Source organism: Microtus oregoni, unplaced genomic scaffold, assembly GCF_018167655.1.
Source record: "Microtus oregoni isolate MIOR12 unplaced genomic scaffold, Mior012 000013F_ref0000133, whole genome shotgun sequence".
NCBI lineage: Eukaryota > Metazoa > Chordata > Mammalia > Rodentia > Cricetidae > Microtus > Microtus oregoni.
The window spans coordinates 14,204,288-14,224,279 of NW_024543072.1; the positions used below are offsets into that span (position 1 = coordinate 14,204,288).

At 40.0% G+C, this 19,992-nt stretch overlaps 1 protein-coding gene across 6 annotated transcripts in view; it reads right to left on the minus strand.

Annotated features, from left to right (window-relative positions):
• The window catches only part of Ccser2 (coiled-coil serine rich protein 2), a 115,912-nt gene that overhangs the window by 82,258 nt on the left and 13,662 nt on the right, over positions 1 to 19,992 (minus strand). For 5 of the 6 annotated variants that reach the window (XM_041662493.1, XM_041662497.1, XM_041662495.1 and 2 more), the window contains exons 2-3: positions 5,711 to 7,163; positions 4,324 to 4,520 (exon numbers count right to left, since the gene is read on the minus strand). The exons of the other annotated variant lie outside the window; for it this stretch is intronic. In XM_041662493.1, coding sequence (XP_041518427.1) covers positions 4,324 to 4,520; positions 5,711 to 7,124 — 1,611 coding nt within the window. In that variant the 5' untranslated portion in view covers positions 7,125 to 7,163. The remainder of the gene's footprint in view (positions 1 to 4,323; positions 4,521 to 5,710; positions 7,164 to 19,992) is intronic. 6 annotated transcript variants of the gene reach the window in all.

Below are 19,992 nucleotides of genomic sequence, written 5' to 3' on the forward strand. Positions count from 1 at the left end.
GTTTAATAACCTTGGCATCACAGCAAAGAGAGTCCCACACAATAAAACAAACAAGCTACAACTCATTAAAAGAAGCCAGGCACAAAATAATATGTGCCCAGATCCATTTATATACAGTTTAAGAACAGTACCATTAATCTACAGTGACAGAAGAAATATTCCAGCATCCTTTCCTCTCTTTCTCGTGGTAAGAAGTAACTTTTCTCTGGAATAAGAGGATCAATAAAAGGAACAGAAAAGAATTTTTTGAAGTGACAGAATATTCCCCATAACCATCTGGACAAGGCCACAAAAAGTCCATGGGCTGATTGTCCTTTACTGAATGTAAATTATACACAAGTACTACTAAGCATGTAAACCAACAGCCAAATTCCAGCTAGTGACTGTTTCCAAAGTGCTGGTCTGAAAGTTCTCTGTTTATCCTTGACAACATAAGAACTTGCACCAAGTGTCCTTAGCACTCTTTTACTTCAAATACAAAGTAAAGTCAGTGTTTCGGTTTCTCAGGAAATTCGGGATCAACTTACCCCTGGACCCAGCAATACCACTCCTGGGAATATACCGAAGAGATGCTATTTCATATGACAAAAGCATTTGTTCAACTATGTTCATAGCAGTATTATTTGTAATAGCCAGAACCTGGAAACAACCTAGATGCCCTTCAATGGAAGAATGGATGAACAAAGTATGGAATATATACACGCTAGAGTACTACGCTGCGGTAAAAAACAATGACTTCTCGAATTTTGCATGCAAATGGATGGAAATAGAAAACACTATCCTGAGTGAGGTGTCCCAGACCCAAAAAGATGAACATGGGATGTACTCGCTCATAATTGGTTTCTAGCCATAAATAAGGGCCACGGAGTCTACAATAGGTGAACCTAAAGAAGCTAAGTAAGAAGGTGAACCCATGGAAAAACATATAGTTATCCTCTTGGCTAAGGGAAGTAGACCAAATTGCCGGGGAGAAAATTAGAATCTTGGGGGTGGGGTGGGATGGGGGTAAGGGGAGATGGGGAGAGAAAAGGTAGAAGGGAAGGAGGGGGGACTTGGGGAATCAGGAGAATTGGGATAAAGGAAAGGTGGATAGGGGAGCACGGAACCACAATTCTTAGTTAAGGGAGCCACTTTAGGGTGGGCAAGAGATTTGACCCTAGAGGGGCTCCCAAGTGCCCAAGATGAGGTTCCCAGTTAGTTCCTTGGGCAGCTGAGGATTGGGAACCTGAAATGACCCTATCCTAGAGCAATATTGACGAATATCTTGCATATCATCATAGAACCTTCATCTGGTGATGGATAGAGATAGAGACAGAGACCCACACATGAGCACTGGACTGAACTCCCAAGGTCCCAATGAGGAGCAGAAGGAGGGAGAACATGAGCAAAGAAGTCGGGACCACGAGGCGTGCACCCACCCACTGAGACAGTGGAGCTGATCTACTGGGAGCTCACCAAGGCCAGCTGGACTGTGACCGAAAAAGCATGGGATAAAACCGGACTCTCTGAACATGGCGAACAATGAGGGCTGATGAGACGCCAAGGACAATGGCACGGGGTTTTGATCCTACTTAATGTGCTGGCTTTGTGGAAGCCTAGCCAGTTTGGATGTTCACCTTCCTAGATATGGACGGAGGGGGGAGGACCTAGGACTTACCACAGGGCAGGGAACCCGGACTGCTCTGTGGACTGGAGAGGGAGGGGGAGAGGAGTGGAGGGAGGGGGGAGAAGGGTGGGAGGAGGGGGAGAAGGGTGGGAGGAGGGGGAGAAGGGTGGGAGGAGGGGGAGGGAAATGGGAGGCTGGAAGGAGGTGGAAACTTGTTTTTTGTTTATGTTTTTTTTTTCCTTCTTTTCTTAATAAAAAAAAATAAAAAAATAAAAAAAAAAAGCAGCATCAGCTGAAGGAAACAGGAGCTGACTGGGGATGCTGCCCAGTGCTGCAGTGCTGACACAGCATGCACAGACCCTGGGCTAAATTCACAACAGGGCAGTGGGCACTCTCCTCTAACCTGTATCAGTAGTGACAACTGGCGTACAATCTAGAAACACTTCACTTATATTCACTGGGACTGGAGTTAACATTGTTGTAAGGTCCAAGAACAGAAAGAGCATGCTAAAGCTCATTTGGAGTTAAGTTACAAGAATTAACAGGAATTATTTTATCAAAGAAAAGGAAAATGTAAAAGCAGAAAGAGGAAGACAATGTAAGTAAAAATAGTAAGATGTCAGAGTGAAGTACACCAAAAACGCAAAAGCAAACTCTTTGGTTAAAAGAAAAAAACAAAATTCTTCTTAAATAAATTATTTGCTAAGGATCAAACAAGTTTACTATAGAAGGAAGGGAAATAAACAAATAAACTGACAAAGTATACTGATATCTGCGCAAAAAGAGGGAAAACAAAATGCATCGGCCGAAACAGAGCATCTCAACGAAGACCAAACAGTTAAGAGATGTATCATAAAGGCAAGAAAGTTGAAAATGGTCAAAGCAAAAACTATGAACTTCCATCAAAAACAGTGAATCCACTATCAAAGAACTTAACATGCTTTGCCAATATATCCATCCTTTCTCAGACTGTCTTCCCCTTGGATCAATAAAGAAAAATATTAAAATTGGGCAAGGCGATGTAGACTTTTAAGTCCAGCACTTATGAGGCAGAGGCAAGCAGATCCCTGTGAATCTGAAGTCAGTCTGGTCTACTCATAGAGTTCTGGGACAGACATGCCTCATAGTGAAACCCAGACTCAAAACGAAGCAGAGAGAAAAATCAGGAGCCACCATCTTGTTCTACAGTACAGTAAAGACTTGCTGCTTCCAATCATTATTCTCAAGTGCAGTAAAGAAGACAAGCACTCACGGATTTTAACACCAAGGTCATCCATGTACATTCTAAACTCTGTAAAGAGGGCCGTCTGTCAGTTATGATAATGAACCTTTAAAAACAGCCTAAGTGACCTACGACTGCCTTCTACAGGACAAAATGTTGATAAGAACCTCAATTATACATTTAAAAGCTATTAATAAAGAACATAGTGAAGTCTTAAACTGTAACTTTGACCTAAACAGAGAAAGATACTCTGTAAATTATATATACAAACAAAGGCTTCCTTATGTATGTAAAACTTAAAAATCTCTTGGGAAATATCTGTTTTCTTTATGTCACAGACTTGTATGAATATAGAATGTCATGCTGCCTAAAAAGACAATTAGAATGCTGTATATCTACAAATCAATTTGATTGAATGAGGATTTCTATTTTATTTTTTTTTTTCTTTTTCAAGACAGGGTTTCTCTGCGGTTTTGGAGCCTGTCCTGGCACTAGCTCTTGTAGACCAGGCTGGTCTCGAACTCACAGAGATCCGCCTGCCTCTGCCTCCCGAGTGCTGGGATTATAGGCGTGCGCCACCACCGCCCGGCCGAGGATTTCTATTTTATGACCTAAATAATTACATTGAGCCATTTTAAATACACCAGCTACATTTTATTCATGTGTCATTATCCATGTGACTTGTAATGTCTTGTAAAAGAGTCATGCATTATTGCCAACAGCTCTTCTAGTTCCCTCTTTCCAGAAACAGAGATTACATTTCCTATCCCCTGAGTATTTATGTGGGACCACAGACAAGCTCTGATGATCAGGTTATGAGTGAAAGCACCCAGTGCCACTTGCAGGCCAAATTAAATACTACAAGACTATGACCGAAGATACTGCCTTCTTCTATCACAGGAAGAAGGGGCTTCAAAGACAAGGTCAAGCTCAAGGCCAAAGCAGCTTAGGTCACTAAACACAACTGTCCCAGAGACTTTCCAGACCTACAACAGACTTTGCAGAAACAAAGGCCGAAACCTTCCCTTATATTAAGCCACACTGAGTTGGTGGTAGAATGGTAGCCCATCAACACAACCTAACACAGGGTTTGCCAACAGCTAATTCCTGGTCACAGAGCAACTTCTCCACACTGTCTGTGAAACGCTGCTGTTAAGCACCACCCCTGACCTCCCTTCACCAGTGGCACTTCTCAATACAGCAACTAAAAAAATGTCTACAGGCCATGCATGCCCTTCACCTCCTTGCAAGCCATGTTGTTAGGTTAACCTGACCAAAGCAGTAAGCACAAATACCTGGATGTATTGTGTGTGTGTGTGTGTGTGTGTGTGTGTGTGTTAGTTACACATTTTAGAAGCCATTAGCAGACAGGTACAAATTCCTATTCTCAAATAAGAAAGCTGATTTCTAGGTTTAAAGTATTTATCAGTGTCATGTGTCCCTGTATAACAGAGTAAGAATAAAACTCCAAAAGGGCGCACAAATTCATACATACTATGCTGTTCATTTCAGAGGACTCATAGCTGCCAACAGGATGGACACTCCCAATGGGTTCTAGGCCCTCTTCGTCCCACATGTACGTTCCATCAGAGCTGTCAGATGGAGAGAGTTCAAATGAAGATCCAGCTCTGTAATCCGTTTCTGGTGAAACCAAGTTATTCCCAGAGGTGTGCTTTGCACATTCACTCCTGTCTTCAAATGGTGTTAAAAGAAAGAAAAAAAAAAAAACAGGAATTTACAAAACGATCATTTCTCATTTCTAAAATATAAGCTCTAATAATCCAATGTATCATAACAGCATTTTGTTCAAAAACCCAAACTAAAGCTTGCTTCAAAATTCCAAATAAATGTAACAAAAAAGGAGGCAGAGTTTTAAAAATAAGCTGCTAAACATTCTGTAGCATAACATAAAACTCACTCTGCAACATTTCTTACATCCTCATTCCTTTAATATTTCCCACAATATTTATTTTATTTTGGTTTGATTTGGTTTTGGTTTTTCGAGACAGGGTTTCTCTGTAGCTTTGGGGCCTGTCCTGGAACTAGCTCTTGTAGACCACAGTGGTCTTGAACTCACAGAGATCCACCTGCCTCTGCCTCCCAAGTGCTGATATTAAAGGTGTGCACCACCACAGCCTGACAAAATACTGAATTTTAATCACTGTTCAGGAAATCCTCTCCCTCTCTGTAAACTATTTAGCCTCACAGATGCATTCTTAACAGGAAAAAGAGTGATCTAGTCATCTTCTGTTTTAGAAGAGCTGCAGAGGTTTAGCGCATCACTATAGTCAGTCCCTTGACTAGGCATGCCTTGTACACTCCCTTCAGTGTTCATCTCTCAGGATAGTCGAACAAATAACCTTCATCCCACACTTAGTACCAACATGGCCAAGTCTAAGAAGAAATGTTTAATAGGTATTCTCTCTCCTCAGTAATGAAAGTAAACAATGATCCACTGAAGTTAAGGACTGCTAACCAAACGATCCCTAGGATAGAAAAGTATTCAACAGAACACAGTCTGTCCTCTGACTCGTATCTGCTATGGCTTTGCTCTTAGCGGAGTGCAATGATGGCTATAGTGAATGGTCCTGTTTAACAGGGCAGGGAAGACCATCAGGAAAGCACAGCCTATACCACGTAGGAATCAGCCTGAAGAAGACAGCCCCAAAAAGAACAAAGTTTGAAGAGTTTGGACTGATTCCATCCTAGACAAGGTAAAAACAGGATCAAAACAAGCCAGAAGGCTGATATCCTGCTCCATTTTATCTAGACTAGTCTTCTCAGTGAAACAGCATCTTGGAAACTATCAGAAGACAACCCCAATGTGAGCTGTGCTATGATCGCTAAGAGAAAGTACATGAATTAAGGATATTCATACTTACCAGAGACACTTATATCAATCCATTCGTCAGTTTTACTGAAGGTCTGTTCATTTTCCTTAGGAGAATCCAATCTATCCTTTGATGGTCCATTCTCATGCTTTTCTTCTTTGAGTGTAATCTCCTCTGGAGTTATCCTAGTTCTGTTGGAGTCCTCTAGGTCTATAAAGTCATCGCTGAAATCCTCACTTAGATCATTCTTATCAGAAGATGACAACGATGACAAGGAAATATCATCCACGTCATCACTCAGGTATCGCATTTTAGAATCATGCTTCACGGTCTGATCATTGTCTGTTCGATAACTTTCATTTTCAACTAGTTCATGGTCCTTGTCAGTAGAGCCATCCTTTGCCAAAACTATAGCTTCTTCCTCAACACACATGTCAGCAGGTGAATTTTTATTACTATCAACTGTCACAGTCCCAGAAAATGGAGGTCGGCTAGATTTCAGTAGAGAGGGATGAACCATCCTATAACCCAACGTGGAAGATACACCTGTGCCATTGGATAAAGCCAATTTCTTTGCGCCAGCAGCATAAGACCTATTAAAACCAAACCCCAAGTGTTCATTCCCATTGAGTACTTCTGACTGCCGAGAATTTCTCGTCAGCATACCTGACCGGAGAGACACTCGAACAGGTAGCTGTTGGTTCTGATAAGGCTTTGTCAGGTCTACAGCTCTGTTGAAGGAATGTGATCTGGTTATAGACGAAGGCGGAAGGAATGAATTCTGAATGGAATGTGAAAAACTTTGTGACCTTACCATTTTTTCACAAGTAATAGATTTAGAATTATCTGGGGACTGTGCCAAACTTTCTCCAGAACTGCTCCTGGTGGCACAGGAGTTCACTCTTGGCTTCTGCATGTTACCAGGTGACCGGTTCCTATAAAATGTATTTAAATGTGACTTGGCATTGACTGAAGAATATGAAGTCCTTCCTAGAAATGTGCCTTTGGTGAATTTACCCAAATTAGATGGTCCAGAAAACGATTTTGGACTTAACTCCTCTGTAGATGACAAAAACATGGTAGATGGTCTTGCTAATTTGGACGTCAACACAGAAGCACTTCTCAAACCTCCCTTTACCCCATCCCCATCAAGCGTCCCTGGAGCAGATGCATGTTGCTCAGGGTCAATTAGTTTATCATGTGCGCTTTGAATACTATTAAGTTCTGCTGTATTTTGTGAACCAAGTTGGTATTTATTTGCTTGTCTCCAATTAAATGAGTGGGACAATGAACAATCAGAGCCATTATTTTTGATGTAACTTTTGACACTACTGCTCTTGGAAGCCCCTAATAAAGCCACAGTGGCCCCATTTGGCACTGGCTGCAGAGTACTTCTCACAGATTTCGTTCCATATTTTGGCAGCTTGGAACCCAAAAACGTCTTGATTTGTGTTTTTTCTTCCATGAGCTATAAGATGCATTTGTTCTTAAAACTTGACAGAATCTGTGGGGACAAAGAAAGGAAATGTTGCTAAATAAGTATAATTACATGGATATATAAATATGTATTTATTAATTATATGCAGAAATTATCCATGATTCCTATATAAAGTAAGCAAGATGTAAAAAATAAATTTAATCTTGAAATTTTTATTAAACATAGTACATCAAGACTTGATGGGGAGTGTCATATATCAATCTGTTGATTTCATTGGTTAAGCAATAAAGAAACTGCTAGGCCCATTTGATAGGCCCACCCTTAGGTGGGTGGAGTAAACAGAACGGAAGGCTGGGAGAAAGAAGCTGAGTCAAGGGTCGCCATGATTCTCCCACTCCAGGTAGATGCAGGTTAAGATCATTCCTGACCAGACCCTGTGGATTGCATCTATCCCAATATGGTATGATAGACCACGCCCTCCTGAAAGGTTGCTGTAACACCCTCAAAAAATTACTTCGTTCAACTGCCAACTGATATGAAACTAGCACACAGGTTATACCATGAAAGACCTCATTAACGACGCCCCCATTCAGCAGGAAGCAGTTTGGAGAGAAAAAACTGCGCCCATGTTCCCAAAATATTGTTTATAAATGTTCTTTTACATTTAAAGGGGGATATGATATAGATATGAATAATTTGCATTAGTATAGATTTTGCTTTATTGATAGAGATTTAAGGTCAATTTTGTTATATATATATATATATGTAATTCTGCTCTTGATTAAGGTATTGTGATTGTGTAGTTCATTTAAAATATAATGTATAATTAGGAAATATAGGTTGTTGATGGATAATCATAAATAATAGTCAAGTTTGTAGTCATGTTACTTAGATTTTCTAGATATATAGAGATATATTTCAGATAGGCATTCTTCATATCTCTCAAAGGCTGCAGAATATGGCATTTAAAATATTTTAATAACTTAGGACTTTTCATGACAATGAGACATATCTGCTCCTGGCGGCACCAATCTACTTCGAGAGGAAGATGGGCATCGAAGAGGATCCTTATGGAGTTTGATAGCCATTTGGGCAAGAAACTGCTCTTGCCTGGACTGTTGCATAAAATGGACACAGAGAACCCGCAGAGAGGACTGCTGAACTTGCCTAAAGGTGAGACGGTCTTTTGGGGTTCATGACTCATGAAAGAATCTATGAGACATTCTGCAGGATTTAGCAGAAAGTGACTGAACTGTCTTTGGAATTTCCTGCTTGATGAAAATGTCTGCTGGATACTATGGGCCTGAAGGCTGAAGATGGATGCCCCAACGGTACAAAAGAACTTTGGGTGACTGTCCAGGCAGCGAGATGTTTCTGTCATTTCTAGAGTTTTCTTATTTCTTGTTTGCTTAGGAAATATTATATCCTTCTGGAGTCTTTGATGGAGTTGAAGAATGGACAGGTAGTTAGTTTTCCATTGTTATGATAAAAGATAAAATAGATATAAATATTGTAACTGTGATTCTTGCTTAATAACTGTTTTGCTATATGTAATTTTACTATGTTAAAGTTAAAGCCTTTCTTTTTTGTTTAAACAGAAAAAGGGGAAGTGATGGGGGAGTGTCATATATCAATCTGTTGATTTCATTGGTTAAGCAATAAAGAAACTGCTAGGCCCATTTGATAGGCCCACCCTTAGGTGGGTGGAGTAAACAGAGCAGAATGCTGGGAGAAAGAAGCTGAGTCAAGGGTTGCCATGATTCTTCCACTCCAGACAGACAGAGGTTAAGATCATTCCTGGTAAGCCAGCTGGTGGGCTACAGCAGATTATTAGAAATGGGCTAGTCCAGGTGCAAGAGCTAGCCAGAAGAGGCTAGATAGAAATGGGTCAAGCGGTGTTTAAAAGAATACAGTTTCCGTGTAATTATTTCGAGTAAAGCTAGCCATGGGGGCGGCCAGGTGCCAGGGACGCAGCCCTGCCGCTCCTATTTCAACAAAGACTGAAAAGAATAAAGTGTTTTGTCGACCTGTTCTTAGTAGTGGCTACTTTGAGACATTAGTGTACTAAAAAGACTGAATTCAAATTAGATTCTGCAGTAGAGTCAAGATCAAGCAGTCATGTTTGCCCTACATATCACAAGAAACAGTTACAACACCCATGCCAGACAACTGCTTTTTCTCATTTTTGATAATGGCCTTTATCACAAAATATGCTTCCATACTCACACTTTTAGAATTGTTGTAAGGAAATTGGTAATGAGAGTGCAGCACATGTAATGGTCATTTTCCAATTGCTAAATAACACATAATAAAGACTCCATCATGTAGTGTCAGGGAAAAGACTACAGTACCTCTTATCTGCAGAAGCAGACTGAGGAGACAATGCTAGCCTTTTACTGCTCCATCCTTACTTTCCTGTCTAAAATAAGCACGATACATGTTGTTTTCCAGCAGCTTCTAAAGAGGTGCTCAAAACCAGACACATAAAGTGCTTCAGGGTCTACCAACTGGGAGGGGGAAATATTAGACTCTCAATGTAATTTTTCATGCAATAATATTATGGAGTTTTAAATGTACAAATATTTGCAGAACAAATGATCTGTAGTCTTAGAATGAAATTATTTTGGTGCCTCATGTCAATTTCCTAAACCTGCGTATCTGTGTGAACACTGTTGTTTTCACTGGTAGTAGATCTTCTGTCCGAATGTTCCAGAAACTTTCTCCTACATTTCCTTATAGCTCTGAAATAAAAAAGCATTGTGATTCTGCCTCGGTTCAAGAGCCATGCTGCCTTTGATGTACTTTACCTCGTATGTCTTTAGAATGCAATCACTAACAATTTAAAAAATTTCATGTTGGCTACATCTCTAATGATATAATCTGTGAATACTTTAATAAATACTGTTCTGAGCTTTAATGGGGAACTAAGAATTGCTGGCACAGAGCTTGGAAATGTCTGAGATACCCTGAGTTGATTTCTATATTTTTTAAGTTATACATATTACCGAATTGGCATGACACATTTGAAAAGATTTTCAAAACTATGTAAGCTCTTTTTGAAAGACTAGTAAAGAAAAGCTTCTTGGTTGAGAAAGAGTCTGGAGCTGGATAAGAACTAGGAAGTAGGAGCAAATATTCCTGGGCATAAGTACCATGTTTATCACTTTATCATTAATTACTAAGTTAATTACAGGATGACAGTTTTTTCCCATCTTGTGGTATAGGAGGTCCTTCTGTGTATGTGTTGCTTTCATTGGTTAATCAATAAAAAAACTGCTTGGCCTGATAGGGCAGAACTTAAGTAGGCGGAGAAGACAGAACTGAATTCTGGGAGGAGGAAAGCAGAGTGAGAGAACCGCCATGGAGACTCCATGTTAGACATGCTAAATCTTTCCTGGTAAGCCATGACCTCGTGGTGAACACAGATTAGTAGAAATGGGTTAAATCAAGATGTGAGAGTTAGCCAATAAGAGGCTAGAGATAATGAGCCAAGCAGTAACTTAATGAATACAGTTTCTGTGTGATTATTTTTAGTGTAAGATAGCTGGGCGGCCAGGACGAAAAGTAGGCCCTCCCTCCATCAACAATCTTGCATAGCTAATTCAAGTCTAAAAAATAAAATAATAATCATAAAGCACCAAAGATGATTTGAATTAACTTCTGATTTCAGGGTCAGTACAGACTGCCTTCAATGACAAAGGCATTATACTATACTGGGAGGCATACCTTCATTACGGGACAAGGGGACAAGCGTGAAGGAAGGAGAAGCCTGAAGACTACAGAGCCAGGGTGTTAGGTTTTTCAAGAGAACTATCAAGCCTGTCCCTTTGCAAACTCTTTCCATATCCATTACATTATCCTCTCAGAAGCCACCCATGCACCTTCTATATTTAGTACTGCAAGTAGCTTTTCAGGTTACAAATTGCCTGAATTTTAGGGATTTAGAAGCAAAAATATGCTACTTAGTCTAGGGGCCATTAACTGAACAAAGTTAACAACTAAACAGGCATAAACAGTCATGTCTGAAACTCGTTTTCACATTCAGACTCTACACCATAATTTTAAGTGATTTGCTAGTTTGTTTTTTTTTTAATTTGTATTATTCAGTTGCTTCCCCTCATATCCTTTTTGCCAAGTTTTTCCTAGCTGTCCTATGCAACATAAGCTGATTCAAATGCTTGATTATGATGACTGAGTAAGAAAGGAAGCCTTCAAAGATTTAAAACTGTACATTTCATTCCAGGATCTTCATGGTTTTAAAAAGAATACACAAAGTTCAATACAAAGCCCAAGTATTATTACATCAGCTTGAACTTTTCTTCCTACTACAATATAGTTTTTAGTCAAATGGAACCAAGTTAGGCTCTGGGAATTTGTGATTTAGGAACATTCACCATCTTAGTCAATGTAAAGTCAAACTGTATTACTTGCTGTATTTTGAATTGAGAGGGCAGCAAGAATACTGGCATAGGGAGTGGAATCAGAAGTTCTCCTGCCCAGTCAATGAGCATATTACCTCCCAGGTGTTACCAGAGTTCAGGTGTGCCAACTATGGAGCATGCAAATTTCATTAATATGTTATAGGCTAGGAAAGAATCAGGAGCCACTGAGGGAATAATATTCAAGCCTATTATCTTTGCATTACCTGAATAAGGAGGTATGCAGGCATGACAAATAAATCTAGACTTTATATACACTGGTGCTTGTCAAATCTCAACATGCAACAGTTTAATATTGTCGTCTATATCAGGCTTGCTAGAACGAAGTTCCCCAAACTTAATTAAATAAGCAGTTAAGAGCAGAGCCACAAAAAATCAAGTATAGAAGAGAATAGTAACACGGGTGACTTTAACATGGATGGTTACTAGAATATGAATTCACTAGTGTCACACACACTCTGTAGATTCAACTTAATATATGTTACCCCACTAAGGTTGTTCTATATATTTTAGATAAGTACCTAAATAAGAAACACTGTGAGTGCTGGTGCACACCTTTAATCCCGGCACTTGGGAGGCAGGTGGATCTCTGAGTTTGAGGCCAGCCTGGTCTACAGAGTGAGTTCCAGGACAGTCAGTCAAGGAAAAGATAGTGCTGCCTCCTTGTCTTTGCTTCTCCCTGAGCAAGTGTGTCCATCCCTACTGCTCTTAGCTGACATCACACTCCAGCTTCTTAGCCTTCCAAACTAGACCTATAAGCGAGACTCTCCAAGAGCTTCCAAGCCTTCTGTATTGGACTGAAGCTGCTAAACCATTCAGCTCTGTGGACTGAGCAGTTCCAGACTTCCAAGCCTATCCAGCAAAAAAGCATCATTGTTGAACTATGTAATCCTTATCATGGAATGCAACCTAATAAATACTTTTACAATGTATATACATTCAATTCATCCCATTTACCCAGAGAATCCTGCCAAATTTAGACAGAATACTTTATTTTCACAGAAAAATAAATTTTAGTAGCTCTGACAGGCTCCAACACAGTAAAAGAACACCTAGAGTGAAATCAATCCTGACATGCTGTTATGAATGAAAAGAAATACATAGAATCACATATGAAATGTTCTTGCCTCTAACAATCTGAAGCTACACAGGTCTCTAGACATGTCACCTGCCAGTTTACAGGAAAGGTTAGGAACAGAAAAACTCTAAGCAACACAGGACATAACCAATTAAATATAGTCTGTGAAAATCTTCTACAGGAGACTCAAGTTTTTCCTCAACAGATGAAGAGGGATTGCTACACACTCAAAAGAAACAAATTAAGCAAATGGAATGTGCAGAACTCAAAGGGATCCCTAATTTAAACAAATTCTCAGTAAAAGATATTTTTAAACCATTCAGGAAAATTAAGACTGAGTTGGATCACACAAAAAGAAGGGGAAGAAAAGATTACTTTGCAGCCTAGTGACCACATGAGGGAACACTCTACTTCCCTTCAACAGTCTCTGCATGCCCATCATAGCACACATACTACCAAGCCAGAGGTAGCGGCTAAAGATAAGCATAGTTTATGTAAGAATATATAACTACTTACACTGGTGCTCAACACAAACTGCAAAAAATGGTGACCAGGTTAATCTGAGGTCACTCTCTGAATTCTCACTGGAAGTTTATACAATACATAATTTTTAACCTAATGCTATGGAAATATGGAGTAAGATGTCTTATTTTGTAGTTAAATAATCCCCAAATCCCCAAAAGCAAAGGAAGCAAGAAACTAAAGAAGCAAGAGCATTCTCTATGAATTCTACACATCTAAATTCTAACCCCTACAGGGAATAAAATGTAGGCTGAAATTAAAATACATACCTAAAAATGTACATTGAACAACATTCTCTTTCCTGGCAGAATTACTAAATACTTTTCAAAACACTAGTATAATGTTCCTCATATCACCATACATTTATTTTGCTATTTACTGGGCATCTTTGGTATGTCATTATTATACACAGTACACACATGAATGTCATATTCATAGAGAGAATGATATAGCAAAGAGTGGACATTATAACACACAATATAAATAATGTTATAAAAAGGAGATGTGGGGATATACACTGAAAACTAGATCCAGTGGAAGGACTATAGTATAGTATAGATAGTCATTAGCCCAAGTTTATTTCATCAACTCTTATGTATGATTTATTGGAGTGTTAAGATTCACCCAAATGTCTCTGCACGTATAATATGCTCGTGCCCATATGATGCCATGATCCTTGGTGGCAGCACTTCTCACTTAGATCTGTATGAACTCAGAAGCAGCACTGACTTTGGACACCAACATGGATCCTGGACAGTCATGTGGCCTTTGATGGCAACATGAGTCATGGACAATGACACAGATATTGGTTGCATAAGGACCAAACATGATCTTTGGCAGCAGCCCAGGCCCAGAAGTCATTGTAGCCCCAGCTGGCACCACAAATCACCCAGATTGGCATGACCCCACTGGCGGCATAGTCTTCACACACTAACATGGTCGCAGGTGGAAGCTCAGACTCCAGGCGTCCACATGGTCCTCAGAAGTATCAGGAGCCAGACATCAACAGAGACCCCCAGTGCTGTGTCAGGACCACGGCCCACAACATGGCCCTCGGTAGCATCCCATGCCCAGCAATCACCACACACCTGGGTACAAGCAGGCCATCCATGTCAGCCCGTTCCTCACTGACCTCACCCCCTAAGATCTGCCTCCCTCCCCAGCACATAGATTGCCTCTTCCTCTCTTTCAACTCCCAACCTTGTACTCTCTCACCATAATGGTACCCAAACACTGGTTGATTTTTGTCTGCCCAAGCCAAAAGGGGATGTGGCTGACCTCCTCACGTGCCCCCAGACCTTAAAGATAACTCAACTGATTATACAGTAGAGGAGCTAAGTAACCTGTCCAAGTTAATACAGGAACTGAAGGGGCAACAGAACCCAAGCCAGTGGCTCTCTCCATGAGCTAAATAGAGAGGCAACTGAAACAGCAGTTTATACTTCTACATGTTAACCAATCTAGAATTTCTTATTAATGTATACAAAAATCTTCAAAACTACTGTATGAAATTAATATCTTTACTCTTAAAATGAAGACACTAAACACAGAAAGGCTAAGTAATTTCTATTAAATTAAAGGGCTGGAGAAGTGGCTTAGCAGCTGTGTGAATGTACTACTCTTCCAGAGGACTTGAGTTCAGTTTCCAGCATCTATGACAGATGACTTAAAACTGCCTGTAACTCCACCTCCAAATCTGATGCCCTTTTCCAGTCTCTGCTTTCATGCTTGCAAACCCATACACAGACACATAATTAAACATTAAATAATTTTAAAATCAAATGATACATATATTGGAGGTGTATTAGAAAACATCACAGTGAGGAAACAGAAGTACCTTTGGACAATGAATTATAACATGGACAGAAATCGTATTTCTTTTTATAGACAGGGTTTCACTGTGTAGTACTGGCTGGCCTTGAATTTACAAAGACCCCCTGCTCCACCCCCAAATCTGTATTATAAAACAACTTTTCTTCATGCAAACACATTTAAATATAGTGCCAAGAAACTTAAAAAAGCAGATGTCAACTATCACAAAGGGAACAAGAATTTGTCCCGATACAGTATACATAAAATACTTTTAGCCACCTCAAGAAATTAGATGGCTAAGAAGTCAATAGTAGAAAATGAAAAATAAGTTTCTAAATAGAAGCATGATGTAAGGGCACAACTTACACATGGACCACAACCAGCTGATGTAAGAAAGTTCTGAAGCATAGACTGGAGGAGAAAAGCAAGTCAGCTTGACCCTAAGAAAGAAGTGTGCAGCAAACAAAATACGGTGGCACCTGTGATCCCCAGAGATCTAGCCAGGGCAACCAGTTACATATGGACTTCTCCTTGGGTACTGAAAGTGATGAGACCAAACAAATTATGCAGACCACAGTCATTGGTCCTTAAAGAACAAAAGAGCTAGAAAGTTGGCTCAGAGCTAAGAGCACTTGCTGCTCTCCCCAATACCCAAGTCAGCTGATTTTCCATCATTTCCACGTGAGGACACAGAGTGTGATCCCTGAGAAAGAGAGCTCTCACTGAACAGCTGATATGTAGGAAAATGATCTTGGATTTTCCAAGTCCTAGAACTATAAACAATAAATTTCCATGCATATAATTACTTATCTAAAATATTTTGTTATAGCAACCCTATAACAATTTGGCAACTGTATCAACAAAATTTTATTTTAAATAAACGTTTTTCATTTTGTGTTTTACATAAGAAAATCAGCACAGACCCTAAGACAGTTACAGTTTCAGCAGCTTTACTAATGTTCAGTTGTTTCTTAAAAATAATTTTAATATCTGAAGCAGTCTTTTCTGAGTCCCTGCAACAAGAACTGCCTATAATATACAAAAGGGAATCACACACAGTAAAGCAAGCGTTTCAGTTACACATCTAGGTCTGTGCACACACTGTGGGAAATGCTCCTGAGTCACAGAGTCAGTGTGGGGAGCCTGCAGTGTACCATGAAGTCCAGGAGTCATCCACACGGGCCCCACAGCCAGGCAGAGCACTTCCTGAGGGTGTGGGAAGTGACAAAAACGGCAGGCCGGACTCTGTTCTACCGCAGACATCAATCCACAGAGCTGACTAGCCACACTGTTCAAAGAACAACTAATTCTATTCCACCAAAATTCTCCTTCAAAGTGTGCCCCATTAAACATACTGAGAACTGTAAAACCTAAACACATACGATATAAAACATTTTATATAAATTTCTAAGAAACTGTTTCCTTCTAAGTATTCCTTAAACACAGACCCAACAAACTACAAACTTTTCCAAAAATCAACTAACTAGATGACACTGCCACCTAATGGCCAATACAAAGAAGTGACCGGCCGGCTGGCTTGTTCCACTTCGTATTTCTCAATCAACCTTCCAGATTTAGCTTCTCTAACCTCAGGTTACACACCTAAATCACCATTACACCTGAGTTCACTCTCATGAATAATTTCATTCCACACAGTGTTTTTTTCCAGCATCACCCACAGACAATGTAAATGTTCTATAACTGTTCTATCTGATCCATACATCTGTCGTATCAATGAGTCTACCAATGTAGGTCAGGCCTTGAAACCTACCTCAGCCTCCAAAGTGCTGGGATTCAGTGTATAACACCATGCCAAACAACTCTTCAATTTTAAAGTATTTTAATGTGCAATGTTACAAATCAGACAAATAATATGTAAGCTACTGCAGGTAATCAAATAAAAGTCTCCAGAAACTTAACAGCTTTTCTATCCCTACACCCAGGTTCCAGGAGGATTTCAATGCTTTAACTTCATCTTATGGGTGATGTGGAACTACGATAATGAACGGCACTAACCACCTCTCATGAATCAGGACATTATGTCAAGACCATTCAGGAACATGCAACAGTTGTATACGGAGTTTCTCTTGGTTATTAACCAACAGCTAAACAGCTTCTCTTCAAGGTATTACTCAAGAATTAGCTTAAAATACTCCACACTGAAGCTCACATTTCTGTCTACTGTCAGTCTCACAATCTTCTTACAGTTAATTAATCCTGACCTCACATTAGGGCACTAGAAGCCAAGTTGTTACTTGCAAGCTTCTAGTATCTTTTCCATCCCACTACAGAGACAGCCTGCTAGGGCTGGAGAGATGACTTAGAGCGCTCACTGCTTCAACAGTGGAACCAGGTCCAGCTTCCCAGAACCCCCATTAGGCAGCTCACAACCTCCCATAACTCCAGATTCAGGGCATCCAAAACCCTCTGGTTTCTAAGAACACCTTCCACATGCACAGTGCACATAAACTCACACAGACACACACATAAATACATGAAATTAAAAATAACCTTCTTTTTAATCCTGTTAAGATTGTTCCCAGCAATTCTCCCAATCGGAAATCAGATCCCATGCTTCTTTCTAATAATCTTAGCAAATAATATCCCTATTCCTGAAATAAAATTTCTCAGAAAAAGAAATTATAACAGTGTATCTATAGAGATGTTGAAAAGTAACCTTTTGTAGATAGAGAAGACCTAGCCTTTGGCTCAAGTACTATTCTAGGAGGTCAACACAAAAATACTTTAGCTTTTGGTATTCTGCTATAACCAACACATTTCCTGAAGACAAATTATACAGAAAACCAGAGACTAAGCAGATTTACTCTGAAAGGACATTTTACAGTAGTCTATTCAGAGGCAGTCCAAGGAAATGGAGAAGAAACAGAACCATCAAAACTGAACAACTAATGATAAACGAGAGACCAGAGAACAAAGTCAGGGAGCTACTGAGTTGCCTGCTCAAACTAACCCAAGAAAGTAAATGACCACAGAATTAAAGGCCAATAAATCAAATGAAAAGAAAGGGGGAAAGAGAACTGAGTGATGCCTCTGAAGACAAGGGAAGAGAGGGTGCCAAGAACTAAAAGGTTCACTGCGGATTTGAGAAAGTAAAGGTACAATAGTGGGCGGGAGAAAAGATGACTCAAATAATGGCAAAAGGGGAATAATACAGCATGCATTTAAAAGACAATGTAAAAAACTTTGCTGGCTGGAAGGTTTACAGAGCAGAGCACAGAGTCCAGGTGGTGTTGTTTGGGGACTTTATGCTGTGAAGAGAAGGAAAGGGGCTTTTTTCCCCCAAGAAAAACTGAAGATTGGGTATTTCCTAAACTGAATGACAAGATAATTAAGACCAAAGCTATTAAGAGGACTTAAAATCATGTAAAAATAACAACAAAGACCTAAAAGTGGCAGGTGACAACAAAACTAAAACTTAAGAAATATATGTGAAAGATACTCCCCCAAGATGCCTGAGACATTATTGTGTAATGAGAAATACATAGCTGGTCTGAGCCCTGGGGTTCCTGGCAGAGAATCTCCAGTGATGAGTACTTCTTCTGTGTGCTAATGGAGAGACAGTGCCCTTATATGACCTCAGGACTGAAGCTGAGTCACCAAAATGATGATTAGAAAGTTGGACTTTCAGCTTTTCCCTAAGTTTCCAGAGAGGGGCTAAAGGTCAAGCTGATCACCAAAGGCCAACAATATAATCAATTGTGCCCACATTATGACACCTCCATAAGAAAACAAGGAACACAGTTCACCAAGCTTCTGGAGTGCTGGACATGAAGGGCTGCCTAAGACAGGTATGCCCAGAAAGAACATAAAGGCCACGAGCATCATCCACGTGCCTGCTCCAGCCATCTGATTATTCATCCAACCTTCTGTAATGGCCTTTATAACAACAATAAGCAAATTAAATAAACTCCAGGAGGAGTCAGGGAAAACCAGTTTATATAACCTGTCAGTCATAAGCACAGGCCACAAAAGGCTGCCTGTCATGGGCATCTGAAGTAGGTCTTAGCAGGCTAAACCTTCACCTGGTGGAATCAGATGCTGCTTGTAGGCAGACACTGTCAGACTTCAGGTAAACTGTAGGAGACCTACACGCTGTCAAAGGTTGCCTTGAGTGGTGTATGGGAACCACACTTTGGTTGTTTCCTATCTTCCCACAGTCCCCTAGACGTCCCACTGTGACGCTTTACTATGGGTCACACATGGTACCACAATCATCTGCAGATGCAGTCTTCTCTTATTCTGCCTCTCATTACTAGTACTAACAAGGCAAGACCACAGCAAGCTTCCAAAAATGTCTGGCAAATTCTAAATGAAGACAGTAACTCTGTTAGGGGAGACTGCAGAGAAATCTAAGTGACCTATGAGATGGTGACAAGCACTAATAAAGCTGTTAGGAGGTAGATCATGTTTAAGGAAGGTTTTAAGACAGCCTGAATTTCACAGTGGAAGATGACTAAGGACAATATTCTTAGAAATATGAAGGGGCAAGAGAATGAATATGAATGAGAACAGCCAAAGGAAAATCTCAAACACATATATATCTGACATACATTATAAAAGTCTCAGTAAATCTTACTATTTGCTGACAAGAATATTTAAATACAGAATTAGTTCCCTAAGGTTATTATATATAACTCTGTCTTTAAGAATGTTATTTCAGCCAGAGATGGTTTAGCATGTACCAGCACTTTCTGTGCAAACCTGAACACCTGAATTCCATCCCTAGAACCCAGAGCCAAAGGAAAGAATCAGTATCAGAAGCCCTCTGCCCTACATACACTGTGGTACATACTTGCCCACACTCCCCCCCTTCTCTCTCTCTCATACGCACACACACATACACACACACACACACACACACACACAGAGTTATTTATATTGCTTCTTTCAGTGTAGCACATACAAACTAAACTATATAAATGTCCAGCTAAATGTGTAGTTTAAACTGGGTCAATACTGATATTTTACTTAGTCACAAGACTAATAAAACTCCACCGGGTATACTGGAGCAAACAGAGACCAG